The sequence below is a fragment of the Hyla sarda genome, chromosome 5, assembly GCF_029499605.1.
Source record: "Hyla sarda isolate aHylSar1 chromosome 5, aHylSar1.hap1, whole genome shotgun sequence".
Taxonomy (NCBI): domain Eukaryota; kingdom Metazoa; phylum Chordata; class Amphibia; order Anura; family Hylidae; genus Hyla; species Hyla sarda.
Window position 1 is genome coordinate 129,247,787 of NC_079193.1, and position 15,655 is coordinate 129,263,441.

The 15,655-nt window shown below is 45.8% G+C and overlaps 1 protein-coding gene across 1 annotated transcript in view; it reads left to right on the forward strand.

The window, feature by feature from the left end:
- LOC130273447 (maternal DNA replication licensing factor mcm6) overlaps nucleotides 1-15,655 on the forward strand; it is a 321,467-nt gene that overhangs the window by 137,676 nt on the left and 168,136 nt on the right. Inside the window, exons 4-6 of the mRNA XM_056520266.1 lie at nucleotides 1,055-1,165; nucleotides 1,293-1,542; nucleotides 2,891-3,056. Of these exons, the coding sequence (XP_056376241.1) occupies nucleotides 1,055-1,165; nucleotides 1,293-1,542; nucleotides 2,891-3,056 (527 nt within the window). The remainder of the gene's footprint in view (nucleotides 1-1,054; nucleotides 1,166-1,292; nucleotides 1,543-2,890; nucleotides 3,057-15,655) is intronic.

Genomic DNA, 15,655 nt, shown 5'->3' on the forward strand with positions numbered 1-15,655 from the left:
CATAGTGCCAAGGTGTATTTCATATTTTTTCATGGTTCGCAACTATACTCATGTAGGTTGTCGCATTTAAACAATGCTCACTTGGTACTAAGGGTTCCAAAAAATGTCCCCCCACACAATATCACCGCCAGCCTGAACTGTTGATACAAGGCAGAATGGATCTATGCTTTGATGCTGTTTGCACCAAATTCTGATCCTGCCATCTGAATCAGCTGGATTGGAGACTCATCAGACCAAGCAATGTTCTTCTAGTTGTCTATTGTCCAATATTGGTGAGCCTGTGCCACTTGTAGCCTCAATTTCCTGCTCTTAGCTGACAGGAATAGCACCTGGTGTGGTATTTTGCTGCTGTAATAAGTGGATATTTGACTTACTGTTGCCTTTTTGTTATCTCAAACCAGTCTGCCTTTGATTTCTGACATCGACAAGTCATTCTCGTCCAAACAACTGTCACTCACTGGACATTTTTTATTTTGCTGACTATTCTCTGTAAATCCTAGAGATGGTTGTGCGTAAAAATCCCAGTTGATCAGCAGTTTTGAAATACTCAGATCAGCCAATCTTGCACAAACTACCCTGCCACATTCAAGTCCCCTAATCCCCCTTTCTTCCCCATTCTGATCAGTTTGAACTACAGCACGTTGTCTTGACTATGCCTATATGTATTGATTTGCTGCCATGTTATTGGCTGACTAGCTATGTGTGTTTACAAGCAACTGAATAGATGTACCTAATAAAGTGGACAGTAAGGGGGAGATTTATCAAAACCGGTCCAGAGGAAAAGTTGCTAAGTTACCCATAGCAACCAACCAAATTGCTCCTTTCATGTTTGAAAAGGACTCTGAAAATGAGAAGTGATCTGGATGCTATGGGCAACTCAGCAACTTTTCTTCTGGACAGGTTTTAATAAGAGTTTGTGTACATATAATTGTATGATTTTGTACATGTAAGAGGAATAGAAGAAATGTTTAAAAAGAGTACTACTGCAATTCCTATTAAATTATTCCACGTAATTTAACACCTTTTTATTGTTTCACTCTGCATTTCCTAACAGAGTACATCCCCATCTCTGCCGAGCTGTTCGAAACTTTGTCAGACAGATTGGAAATGTACCATTAAATAAAGAGTTCTATGTTGCATTCTCAGACTTTCCTGCACGACAAAAGTAAGATATTTGTTTATTTTATTTTTTTAAGAATATTTTAGGAATGCAGGAGTACCTGGTCTATATAATGCACAATAAACAAATCGATAATCATCTTCTAATATATATTTTGTCTTTTTACAAATAGGATTCGAGAACTTACTTCTTTAAAAATTGGAACTTTGCTTCGAATTAGTGGTCAGGTTGTGAGGACTCATCCAGTTCATCCAGAGCTTGTCACTGGCACTTTTCTATGTATGGACTGCCAGTCTGTTGTAAAAGATGTGGAACAACAGTTTAAATATACACAGCCAACTATCTGTAAAAATCCAGTTTGTGCCAACCGCCGGAGGTTTACACTGGATACCAACAAGTCGCGATTTGTTGATTTTCAGAAGGTATTTTTTTATTCATGTGGATTCTGCTGTGGATATCCGGATTTGAGTCGGCAGAAAGAGTAGAGTTGTCCGCACAGAAATGCATTGCTGTCTGAGACGATGCATTTCCAAGTAGTCCTCTGTCGGGGCAATGTCTGCATGGAAGTTTTCAATGCGGACATTACCCATGTGAACCTAGTCCTACACTGAATTGTTCCTCACTTCTACAACCTAATAAATCACCTATCAATATCCTTCCTACTGGATTCATACATGCATGCACAGTTAATCCCTTACTGATGATCTTATGGTCAACATGCTTCATGTCAAGGGAGACACAATTCTTTATTTTGTGCAGGTTTTTATGTCTTTTAAGGTAGCCAACATCCTCTTTATATAACATTATCTATTTATTTTTATAAATATCTGTCGGGAGCTGTAAAAATAAAGTAATATTCACCTTACCTGATCTCCCCCAGCTGCCTCTCTGACAGTGCCTGGTGACACCACTTCTTCCTGGTTGCAGTGATGCATCATCTCAACAATAACTGCCAGGTCAGCCAATCACTGACTGAGGAGAGTCATCCCTGTAGTCTGTGATGACTGAGCGGGCCTGTTCTTGCAGGGATAACATGTTACAGAAACAAGTAAGATGTGTTGACCGGTGGGAGATCGGAAGTGTGGAGTTAGTTGGGATAGCTACAAAGCATTACGAGATGTCAATTGTTGGCAGTGTCTCCTGTTATTACTTTATTGCTCTTGCTGAAGTACAAACACTCTACGAAGTATTGGGGATAGCTTTTTCTAACCATTTTTCTGATTCAACATTGTGCTCCTCATCCATTGAGCACTGTGGGCCATGAGTCATAATGTTGCACAACCGCAAGGTACTGTTCGCATGTAGTGCCAACTCTCTCTACTTACTACAGTAGTTGAGTATGAATTCATTACTATTATACCATAATTTTCTACAATCCTAGTAAATTCCTTACCAGCCATTGTCCTTCAGCAACAGCTAACAGAATGCAGTGGCCTTTCTAGGAGCTCTGCTAGCCAAGTTAGTTGATTTACTGTCAAATTACAATGTATTCATTATGATTGCTATAGGGAAAGTTTATATAACAGGAAAGTATATATTTACATGGCTTTGGGTTTAGCTAACTTTGTGGTGTCATGAGATGGTCACATTTAAAGATGATAGAAAATTAATTAGAAAAACAAAGCGCTTTCAAGGATACTTTCAGTTATTTCATAGAACCGATGATATGGTAAATGGAGATATCTAGAGGTTATTCTATATATGACATATTTAGTTTGTTCATCTGAAATACATTTTTAGTAATGTACTACTATTTGCCCATTTTCTTAGGTAAGAATTCAAGAAACTCAGGCAGAATTGCCTCGTGGTGCCATTCCACGAAGTGTGGAAGTTATTCTTCGTGCAGAAGCTGTTGAAAGTGCAATGGCAGGAGATCGCTGTGACTTTACAGGCACATTGATCGTTGTACCTGATGTTTCTGCATTATCAGTGGGAGGTATGTTATTTCCAAGTCTAATAGAATGGAAAAAATGTGTAATTTTTGTGAGCAAAATGAATCAGCGGTTAATGCTTAGGCTGGGTTCACATCACGATTTGAGTGTCTGTTGCACAGAATCTATTTCAGAAGCTCAAATCGGCTGAAATCGTGTTTGTGCATTGACATGTATTGGCCCATTAACTTTTATGGGGCAGCGGACCCGATCGTAGTCAGCTAGTGACTACGATCTGGTAATTTTCTCAGCATGTCAGATTTTTGACACTGACTAAAAATCGTGGTAGAGTGAATACACTAAGGGCTCGCAGTGGAATTTGTGGCAAACTCCCTCTGAGAGATTGAATGGGATGGGCTTTCTATGGGCATGGACACGACAGACTTTCGGCAGTGAAGTTTCCACTGGTAAAAATCCGCTGCAGACTTCATTGACTTATATGGGGTCTGCCATTTTCTGCAGCTGAAATTCACCTGCTAGAAAAACTCTCGTGCAGAGCCCTTTAAGGTCTGTTTCCAGGGCATATTTCTTGCAGATTTTCTGCAGTATATTTGCTGCAGAAAATCCTCAGTGCATTTTGCTATCATTAACTTCCTCAGTGCATTTTGCGATCATTAACTTCATTGGGGCTACAAAAATACAGCGTATATATTTTACTGCAGATTTTCTGCTCCTGATTTTCCTTCCCATTGAAGACTATGGGTAGCAAAAGGAGCAGCAGAAAATCTGCAGCATATTGAGCACTTGGCCTTAGGGCTTGTTCACATGGGCAGATTTCATTGTGAGTTAGCAGCAGGTTTCCCACTGCTAACTTGAATGGGGGTGGGCTCTCTGAGGCAGATTGTTAGGAATTCACTCTCTCATGGAAATGGTTACACAGAAATGGAATGTTTGACTTGTGCTATTGTAAATATGATATATAAAATATATATTTATTTACCCTATCACCCATGACAGCACCCCTGGAGAGGACCTCCCACCGTGGGCCAGGAAACCTGGATATAAATTTGGACCTCCTTCCTCTCCACCCTCAGTTCAGGTTACCTGTCCTACGGATAGGAGGCCTGGAAGTTTTTTGACCTCTTTCCATGTTGAGCTGCAAGGTCCCCATTGCCTTGGGTTGTGAGGGGTTTCCCTGCCAACGTAAGTCTCCACAGGAGCCGCCGACATTTCTGCTGTGGGATCGGGCAGTGTCCGGCTCGGGGTTCGTCAGTGTTCCCTTTAGGAGGGCACTGTGGAGTCTACGGGTCGGCTGGCCAGCGCTCCCGTCCCTGCGCATCCTCCGTGTGTGTGTGTGTGTGTGCGCGCATGTGACTGGAGGCGTGGCGCACAGTGATGACGTCCGGCCTAGCAACCCTGGAAGACGCACGTGAGGCATGCGCGCAAAGATTTAAGAGACGCGAATTCCGGAACCGGGCGTCTGTTGCATCTCCTGCGTCCGGAGATCCCTCTGGCCGCAGCAGCCAGCTCCTGCACCAGTGCAGTTTTCCATATTGCAGTGGATCTTGAAGTTGGTGCCTGAATTACAGTTCTGCTCCCAAACCGAAAACCACCTCCAGCATGCCTGATCCTGGGAAAGAAGGTGGACGTGCTAAATCAAAGAGCTCCAGCCCAGTACTACAGCTTCTTTGGGTGAGACCTTTCTATGTTTATATTGTTTTATGGACTAATTGGGGTTATCATGTGCTTTGTTGTAGGAAGATAAAAGCTCAGCTGAGACCCCTAAGAAAGCGTCATCTAAAACTCATAATATAGAATGTGTAGAGGTCTGCTAGATACCTCATATAAAAGAGCCATCTGTCTGTCCTGTGTAGATGCGCTAGTTGCCCAGGAATCCTCCTCTTTAGCGATTTAAGGATGAGCTAAAAAATTCTCTACAGGACTTAGGTCTTGCAAAGTATAAGGATGTGGCTGTACTTACTGCCCCATTATCCCAATCCCCTCCACATGAGTCCAATATAGAAGGGAAAGTCTTATCTTCTGATGAGGAAATGGAAGATTCGGGTACTATATCTTGGATTACCTATGAGTATACGGAGCAACTTATTAAGTATTGCCATGAATGTGGAAGAAAGTAAGGAGCCTTTGTCAGCTGAGGATGCGCTCTGAGGGCCTAGGTCCTAAGGACAGGCGCACTTTCAGCCTCCATAACAAAGTTAAAGCCCTTATTGATAAGGAATTGAGTCAGCCAGACAAGAATACCTACCTTACTAAACACCTAAAGAGAATGCGCGGTGAAGATTTCTAAAAAAAAATTTGCTCTACCTTTTTGAGGATCTTGGCTCTCTCTCTGACCCCATGGATAGAAAAGCTGATTTATTCAATAAGAAGACCGGGGAAGTAGCAGCAGGTTCTTTTAAAGCCTCAGTAGCCTCAGTGTGTGTGACAAGGTCTCTAAGGTTTATGGTTAGTAGTTTTAGGCGTGAATATTCGCACATTCGCATATTTTGTGCTAAATATTCGCAATTACGAATATTTGCATTTTTTTCCCCAGTACACGTCAGTGATCATCCCTCCCTGCTTCCAGCTTGCGGGGTAAACAAGGCTCCAATTCTAGTTACTGTGTCAGGCTGGCGGGCGCCTGAAAAGTAGCATATGCGAATATTCACATATGCAAATGTTCGCGCGATATCGCGCATACACATTTTATGGTGAATGCGCATGCAAATTTTATGGCGCATAGTATAAAAAGGCTGCAAATATTGCGAGTTTTGCGTATATATGACAAATATTCGTCCATATATTCGAGAAATATCGCAAATTCGAATATGGCTTATGCAGCTCAACACTAATGGTTAGCTCAACTTAGATCCCATATAGAGAATAAAACTCCTAGGCAGGAAATGTTAGATTCATTTCCTGTGATTTCCTAGGCTGTGGATTTCCTAGCAGATTCCGCTGTGGATCTTGTTAGATCCTCTGCTAGGTCTGCAACATTGTCAAACTCAGCAAATAGAGCCATCTTGCTGAGATCTTGAAAAGGGGATGACACATCAAAGTCTGAGCAATCCCTTGTGCAGGTGACCTTCTCTTTGGGCCTCCTTTAGATGATATTCTCCTTAAGGCCTCTGATAAAAAGAAAGGGTTTCCTGTTTTCCCTAGACAGTCCGATTCATCCCTTAGGGGCAGGGGTAGAGGTAGGCGTTCCTTTCAAGGGAACCAAAATAAAAAATTGAGTTTCAGGGAGGGGTAGGGGGTTCCTTTTCAATCCCAATAGAGACTCCAGCCCCAAAGATTCCCAACAATGACCTCTTCTCTCTAGTAGGGGGACGCCTGTCCGGATTTTCGGAAGCTTGGGGGACTATTTTCTCAAGCCCCTGGGTCCTAAATACCACCTCTCCTCAGGACTCCTCCTGGAGTTCAATACAATTCCCCCAGACAGGTATTTCCCTACTGGAGTGATGGACGATTCACAAAAACAATCGGCAATGTGTCTAGAGGTCAAGTCCCTTTTGCAAAAGAGGGTTCTTGTCCCAGTTCCCCAATCAGATGAAAAGCAGGGATGCTATCCCCCCCCTCTCTAGTGAAAAAACCCTTTGAGATTGATTACCCTGAATTCTCCAAAGCCCTGAACAAGTTCTTATCCTACAAAAAATTCTGCATGAAGTCAATCAAATCGACTATCAGTCTTCTATTCCCAAACTGGGTGATGGCTTCAATCGATTTAGAGGATGCTTACCAACACATCCCAATCCATTCCTCCCATCAAAAGTTCCTCAGAGTAGCAGTGTTCTTAGAGGGGAAATGGGTTCACCTTCAATATACAGCTCTACCTTTCGGGGTATCTCAAGCACCCAGAGTGTTTACAAAAGTGATGGCAGAGACAGCTGCCCTTATAAGAAAAAAGGACATTCTTATAGTCCCATATCTGGATGGCTTTCTTGTGGCGAGTTCAGAAGATCTGCTTATCCAACAGATACAGGATGTAAGTTCAATTCTCAAATTCCTAGGTTGGAACCTGAACCTAAAGAAATCCTGTCTTGAACTCAACCCTGCCTAAAGCAAAACAAACTATTGCTTCAAGAGAAGGTACTGAATCTAGTTCTATCCCACACTCCTTCTTTTAGAGAAGCCATGTCAGTCCTGGGTCTCATGACAGAAGCAATTCCAGCAGTAAGGTGGGCCCAGTTCCGGTCATGAGAGCTCCAGCTAGACATCCTTTCCCAGTGGAATGGGGAAAAATCTTCCTTTAACCAAAGGTTCCTTCTATCTTCCAAAGAGAGATACTCCCTCAGGTGGTGGCTGATTCCACAAAATCTTTCCAAAGGAGTTCCCTGGTTTCTCACCTCAGTAGTGAGAATTACAACAGACGCCAGTCCTTGGGGCTGGGAAGCTCATGTGGATCATAGTCTTCTTCAGGGGGAGTGGGATCCACATCTGACTCCTTCCTCCTCAAATTACAAGGAGCTCTTAGTGGTCTATCAGATGCTTCTCTGCCTGTCTCAAAAAGTGAAGGAGAAAGATGCCTTAATCTATAAATTCAACACAACCACAGTAGCATACCTCAACAAGCAGGGGGAACAAGATCCAAACAACTTATGGACCTGACATCTCAAACTTTCTTTGGGCAGAGACCCGTGTGTCATCTATACGGGCAGTACACATGAAGGGCATAGAGAATACCATAGCAGATTTTCTTAGAAGAAACCAGATGAGCCAGTCAGAGTGGTTGCTAAACCCGGAAGTCTTCAGTATGAGAAGTCCCTGATTTGGAGTCTTCTCAGTAGATTTGCTTCAAAACTAAACAAAAAGCTTCCCAAGTTATACTCTCTAAATCCATCTGCAGTAGACTGGTTCTCAGTCATGGACAATAGAAGTGGCGCTTTATCCCCCTTCTGCTTAATCCCAGCAGTCCTAAGGAAGATTCAACAGGACCATGGTCATATCTTGCTCATTTGTCCCTTCTGGCCCTGGAGACCCTGGTTTACCCTTCGGAGGTCAGTATGCCAACCGTGGATTCTTCCAGACAGGAAAGATCTCCTCTCTCAGGGCCCAGTTCTGCATCCTCCATCCCCCCATCTGCATCTCACGGCCTGCATGCTGAAAGGCTAATTCTTAAAAGAGGCTTTACTGATGGGGTAATTAGTACCTTACTTGCAAGCAGGAAGGAAGTAACTTCAAAAATCTACCTTAGGACTTGGAAAGCTTTTCATAATTTTGCAGGTGATGGAGTAGATCCCCTAGGAGAACCTAGTATCCCTGTTCTAAGTTTTGTGCAGAGAGGGCTAGTGTTAGGTCTTAGAATTTAGGAAGGAACTTAGAGCAGAGACTTGAACCTTGAGAGTATTGGGACTAAGTTGGCTGACCAGCATCTTATTAAAAGATTTCTGGTAGGGGCTTCCAGACTCCACCCTTCAATTAGGTCTTTAGTTCCTCCATGGGATCTCACTTTATTGCTAGACGCTAGAGATGAGCGAATCGAAGCTGACGATGACGAACCCGAATTCCTTACGAATTTCATGAAATATTCGATTCGCAACGAATGCGAATATCGCCGCGATTCGATCACGCAAATCTCTTCATTAAACTTGATTTTACAGCGTTCATGGCTAATGGAGACCTAAAATGGCGGATCCACGTGTGAGTACATGGGGCAGGGGATTATGGGAGGGCGGGAAACAGCGGTGGGGATGACCCTGAATCATATGTGAGATGCAGCTTATCAGCATTCATTGACCCCTGTCCATCTTGCCTCTCTTCATTTCGTCTATGCACTCAGAGATAGAGAACGGGACTGCGTGTGTCTGACTAGCTTATACCACAGCGTTACACTGCAACTGCTAGTCACATCAGCATTGAGGAAAGACAGGAGTGCAGAGTACTTTGCTGTTACACTGAGAAGGATCATTGATAGCTAAACCTCCTATTCATGTTATTGAGCATTGCAGCAGAGAGGGGCAGATAGCTGTTAGCTGCCTCATACAGATCAACAAGCTGCCTGAACTTTATCAACCATCTTATCACATCATTTTTCTGCGCAATTCAGTATTTTTTTTTTTGCTCCACAAATAATCTGCTGCTCAGAATTGTGTGACAGAGTGCAATTTAGGGTTTAATCCATGTAACTTTTTTTAATGTGGTGCTGCACTGATGGGTCCTGCTGCTGTTCACAAATATGTTCTTTTTCAGCGGACTGTAGTGCATTTGTCTGCCCTCATATGTGCATAACACATGCCTACATCAAAGCAGTCTACTATTTTGTATCTGTAACAAGTCTAGATACAGGGAAAGTCCTGACTCCTGGCAAAAGTAATCAGCTGCTGGTGTTTTTAAAAAATACATTTTTTCTGCGTATTGTTGCACATATTATTGCCCTAATCAGTGGATACCGCATAGGTACATTAAAGTAGTGTACCATCTTGTACATGTTAATCTGTAAAAGGCCTACATACTGTGAAAGGACAGCCATAAGTAAGAACACCTGCTGCTGTTCTAGACAAATACTGTTTAAAGAGTAGTGTAACCTATTGTAATACCTTTATAAACGCAGAGAAGTGCCAGGACATGCACAGAGGAGTGGCAGAGGCCTAAATACTTCAGGCAGAGTTGGCAGCAGACTTGGGGCGAGTGGCAGCAGGAGTCGCAGCGAGAGGCCTGATCTCCCGATATCAGCTAGCGGTCGTGTCTCGACCAGCAACCCATCTGCCGTCGTCTATTGGTTTACACGCTCATCCACATCATCACAAGTGACATCTGACACTTCAACAAGTCAACAGTCGGTGGGTTCCTCAGACACAACCTTCAGTTGTCATGGCCCGGGAGCAGTCCCTGTCCTCCCATTGCCTTTTTCCTTTGCTGTTCCATCTCCTAAAGAAGTATCTTATGCTGTGGGTTCAGCTCCACTATTTACTGAGGACGATCTAATAGAGGACATTCAGCAGCTACTGGCCAGCCAAGAAGGGGAGGAGACATGCGCCGCTTGCTCCGCTAGGTGGCAAAGTAGTTATGCGGAGAGTGACGTGGGAGGCGCTGTAGCAAGGGTTCAGGGTCCTGAAGCAGACACTGTTGGGGAACCTGAGGAGGACATCAGTGACGTGCACACACCTGTTGCTGATGAAGCCGATCGCAATTGGGAGCCGGGTGCAGAAGGGGCTTCATCATCATCAGGAGAAGAGATTTGCAGGTTGCCCTTGAGGCAGCAAGGCGGTAGCACGGTTGGCAGTCAGCGTGGTGGCAGTAGTGGAAATTCAGGAGCCAAACGTGCCCGGGGCAGACCACCTGCTTCGCGGCAGCCTACCTTTCCGGGAGGTAGTGGAACAGGGTTCCTTGAGACTGCGCCAGTAGCAGTCAATTAGTGCGGACTGCAGGTGGGAAAATCAGCTACTCGGCGGTGTGGCAGTTTTTCATCAGGCATCCGGAGGAGGTTTACGTAGCCACATGCAAGATCTGTCGGCAGAAGGTGAAGCGTGGCCAGGGTCCCAATGTCGGCACCACGGCCCTGCATCAACACATGCTTCACCACCATAAAGCGGCCTGGGAGAACCGTGGCTCCGATGTAGTGGTCCAGCCTGCTGCATCACCCAGTGGCCATCCGCTCCCTCCTTCATCCAGCCAAGGCTCCACCACCTCAGCCGAAGGGAGCTGTGTGTCAAACCCTCCTTCTGTGTGAAACATGCACCCTGCATGGCACACGTGTTGAATCTGGTTGTCAAGCACTTCCTCAAGTCTTCACCCCATTTGTAAAACATCCTGAAAATGGCAAGGAAACTGTGCATGCACTTTAGCCACTCGTACACCGCCAAGCACACCTTCCTTGAGCTGCAGCGTAGGGCTGGGCGGTATACCGGTTCATACCTAATAACGAAATATTTGTGCTGCACAATATGAATTTTAACCCATACCGCAATACCGGTTTGGCCCCTCCCCCTCGGGAATGAATGAATCAGCCCAGCGCTGCGCTGTCCCCACATCAGGGAACTAATCCATGTGACCTGCCAGTGCTGTTCTGCTCCCCCCCCCAATTTAATTATCAGCCCAGCGGGGTACTACTCACATATGTCAAGCACTGCCTTCCTCCTTTGTTGGGGGCCGCTGGCGCTGGAACTCGCTGTACGCCAGTGGTCTCCACCCTGCGGACCTCCAGATGTTGCAAAACTACAACTCCCAGCATGCCTGGACAACCAACGGCTGTCCGGGCATGCTGAGAGTTGTAGTTTTGCAACAGCTGGAGGTCCGCAGGTTTAAGAACACTGCTGTACGTTGTATCCCTATGCCCAGGCTTCAAAAGATAAAGAAAATAAACTTTAAAGGAGTAGTCCAGTGGTAGGCGATTAGTTGCAGATCGCGGGGGGTCCGACCGCTGGGGCCCCCTGCGATCTCCTGTACGGAGCCCCGACAGCACGATACGCCCCCTCAATACAACTCTATGGCAGAGCCGAAGCACTGCCTTCGGCAATCTCAGACTCTGCCATTGAGATGTATTGAGGGGGCGTGTCGGCCGCCGCTTCGTGCGGGGGTCGACACCCGCTATCTGGGCGGAGAGCCGGGGCCCCGTACAGAGAGATAGCAGGGGGCCCCAGCGGTCGGACCCCCCGCAATCTCAAACTTATCCCCTATCCTTAGTATAGGGGATAAGTTTTTCACCACTGGACTACCCCTTTAACTTGCCTACGTCGGCCTTACGCTGGGGACGGGAACGTCTGACAGCTGTCAGCCTATCACCGACAACAGCGATGTCCCGCCCCGGCCAGTGATAGGCTGAGCCCACTGTCATGTAAGAAGCCGACACACCGTGGCAGTGGAGATGGAGGCAGGTAGTCCCTCCGAGTCACTGGCGCAAATGGCATGATGCATGCTCAGTTGCTTGCGTAGTGAATTGTCAAAATTCGTCAGCAGGATGCCGTCTGGATCTCCCCCTTATTAGACCCTCACTACCATCCCAGAATGGGGACCTTTTTTACACCCACTGAGAGGGAAGACAAACTGATCTACTACAGAGAGATTCTACATAGTCAGTTGGCCGATGCCTATTGGCCACATGGTCCATCCACTCGCAGGTCTGACTCGGCAGGCCCTCTGCGCTCACCTTCCACTGCCATGGGGGAGGGGTTGCATGAGCAGTACCAGCTCAATCAGCAGCAGCCTGTGTCTACAGTCGCTGATGAGTAGCTTTCTTCACCCGCATAGTGAAGCAACTCATCAGCAGCAGGTAGACATGGAGCAGGACCTGAACCAGCAGGTGGTGGCATACCTTGACATGAACATGCTAACAACCACTGAAGATCCGTTGGACTTCTGGGCAGCCAAACTTGATTTATGGCCGCAACTAGCAGAGTTTGCCCTGGAAAAGCTGTCCTGCCCGGTCAGTAGTGTGCCATCAGAGTGGGTGTTTAGTGCGGCCGGGGCCATAGTCACCCTAAGGCGAACTTGTCTGTCCACTAAATATGTGGAGAGACTGACGTTTGTCAAGATGAATCAGGGATGGATCAGCAAAGATTTCCAGCCACCAATGCCAGATGCCTCAGAGTAGATTGACTATGCTGCTACACCAACACTTCCCAATTATGGTTGCTTATGAAACCCTCTTGGGTTATCAATTAGGGTTATGAAACCCTCTTTGGTACTGCGAATGACTGCTCCTGACTCATCCTGTGTCTTTCAGGAACTACTTGCCTTCCTGATGCCTCGGGCCTTTCATTTTTGGATGTTTAGCAGTAGCTAAATACATAGTTAATGCAAATTTCAACAATGATCTTTAAATTATCGGCGCTCTGCCAGGGCCTTCTCCTACCCCGCCAGGGCCGATCCGAGGACCTCACTAAACCATCCAATCGGTAGTAGAGACATGCGGTGTGTACAAAGGGCAGGGACTTATTGAACCCGAGCTTCTGCACTTAGTTGGGATTCTTCTTTCCTGGCAAATAATTGCAATCCCTGATCCCTATCATGAACGGGGTTCAGCGGATTACCCGCACCGGTCGGTGAAGGATAGACACACGCTGGTCCGTTCAGTGTAGTGCGCATGCAGCCCCGGACATCTGAGGTCATAACACACCTGTTATTGCTCGATCTCTCGATTGATCGTGCAATGTAAGGGGTTATGAAAGCCTCTTGGGTACTGCTGATGCCTACTCCGGACTGTCCGTGTCTGTTTTTTTTTTCCAAACAAGTTTTTTATTTTCATAAAACAGTGTACAAACACAAAAGGAAGAGCGAAGGTCGATTTGACAAGTCAAAGCAAAATGAAGGTACGTCAGTAGTGGAGTATGAAACTAAAAACTGAAACCTTTTTGTGTGGCAAGAGTCGAAGCCAGCTGACTGCCACCGCAACAATTGGCTGCAATTAAAAGAAAGATACCATGGTAACATTGTATTAATAGGAACGACAATATGTACTACAATACGACTAATAATCCCCTGCAGTTCAGTCCGGAAGACGTAGTGCTCCTAAGGAAATCTCCCAGTGCCCCCCTGCAGTACCAATCCGTAAAGCTGAACTGTCTCACTATTTCCTCTATTTCCGTCTCAGAGTAAGCAGTCGTGATAAATCTTTCCCATTTCGCAAAGAAACTATGTGTGCGCGTTGTTTTATGTCGCTCGGTGTCCAATCTGTCAATAGTGCAGATTAGTTTCAGTTGGGTCAGCAGCATAGTCTGGGTAGGTATAGAAGAGGATAACCACGAAGGAAGAGCTACCAATAGGACTACATGAACCAGTTGGGGCATCTTCGGGAGGGCAGGCGAGCCCCCATCTGGAACTAGGCGTGAAGGGAAGAGTGATATGCCAGGTATTGTGTATGTAGTCAAGGACCATGCGCCAGTAGTTCTGTGTGGAAGAACAGGTCCATACCCAATGCCATGTGTCCGTCAGGGGCGTCGCGCATTTTGGACAGGCCGTGATCCTGTTGGGGAAACTCTGAGTGGGGAGTATATTGAAACCGTATAGTGCTTTATGTGCCAATTTAAAGTACGTTTCCCGCCATCTTTCATTGATGACACATTTGAGCACCGTATGCCATCCCAGCAATATACACTCCGAGATATCCTCATCAGGAATCCAACTGTGCCAAGAGGAAGAGTGTCTGGGTCGACTTTTATAAGGACCCTTTTCAGGGTCGGGTATATGGAAGAAATGGACAATTTTCGGGGGTTAGTGCCTATGTTTGTCTATCATTGGTAGGAGCTTCTTTATCCAGAATATGTAGCATCGATTTACAGAAGGAGTGGATTTGGTTAAGGGGGAATAGGTGAGATGACGGGAGTTGGAACTTGACTGAGAGTTGGTGGGGGGATCCAGCTTTTAGCGGAGCAGTCCATGAGGTTGCCCGCCTTGCGCAAGCCCTTAACTTTCCAATGAAGCAAGATGTCTCTAGAGATGCCTGCTGGGATGTAGGGGTGGCCCATGAGAGGAAATGTTTAGACATCCGAAACGGGAGTTTGTATAATTTGCGGACCTCCTTCCACTGTACCACCATGTCTTTCAATAATGCCGAGCGCTTCACCACCTGGGGCAGCTCTGCGTAAGGAGTATGAAGCAGGGCAGTCAGATGCCATGGAGCCACCAGCTCGCCTTCTATACCAGTAATAGCATGGAAGGAGGTATCATGAAGCCAGTCCGTTACGAACCGAAAAAGGCACGCTAAATTGTAGCCCCTAAGATTTGGGAAATTTAGCCCCCCCTCTAGCTTAGTCAACATGAGTTTATGGAGTGCTATAAATTTGATAAAGGCTGAATTTAGTGTGCAGACATTGGTATGGCGCAGTAGGAGAGGTAAGGTTTGAAGAGGATATAGGAGACGGGCAAAGCTTACTATCTTGATCAGGTGGCAGCGGCCCATGAACGTGAGAGGCAGTCATCCATTTACGTAATTCTGCTAAAATTTTATCAAACAAGGGAGGGTAATTCAGTCTGTATAGTGTGTCCGGGGTTTTCCCTACTCTGATGCCCAGATAAGTAATCGAAGAAGAGGCTATCCTAATCCCTAGATCTTGTACTTGCGGCAGCCATCTAGGGGAAGAGGTACCCAGGGGGAGTAGCTCTGATTTATGAACCTTAATTTTGTATCCTGAAAAACTCCCAAAAAAATAAAAAAAAATCGAGAACCCTTGCAAGCGAGTGACCCGGGGCATTAATGAACAACAGTACCATGTGTGCAGGTCACGGCGGTGTCACGCTGTCCTTCACATGGTTTGCCTTGGCGAAAAGTCTTGGAAGCAATGGCCGGTCAGGGCAATGGAGACGTTGCGCCTACATCTCACGGCCACATGAGCCCAGTGGGGGCTTGTTGAATTTGGTCCTTCATACCCACACGCTGGGGTCCGGGACACTCAGTTTGTTTTAAATTTCAAATCAAAAAATGATGGCGCTGGGTCTGTTAATTTCAAATTTTCTCATAGGTAGCACCCGCTATCCAAAATCTTCTTCAAAAATTTATAAAATTGTGGTGTTTTTTGGGGGGGATTGTGAAGCCCTGCTGTGTACTCGTGAATCAGCCAACTCCAGGCTGTGTCATTCAGGCAATATATGGTTTACTGATGTTGCTGTGGGGGCTTGTTGGATTTGGTCCTTCGTACCCACACGATGGGGTCCAGGCCCCTCAAAGTTTGATTAAATTTCAAATAAAAAAAATCAGAAATTTCAATGGTCTCCTCATGCATCAGCCAAC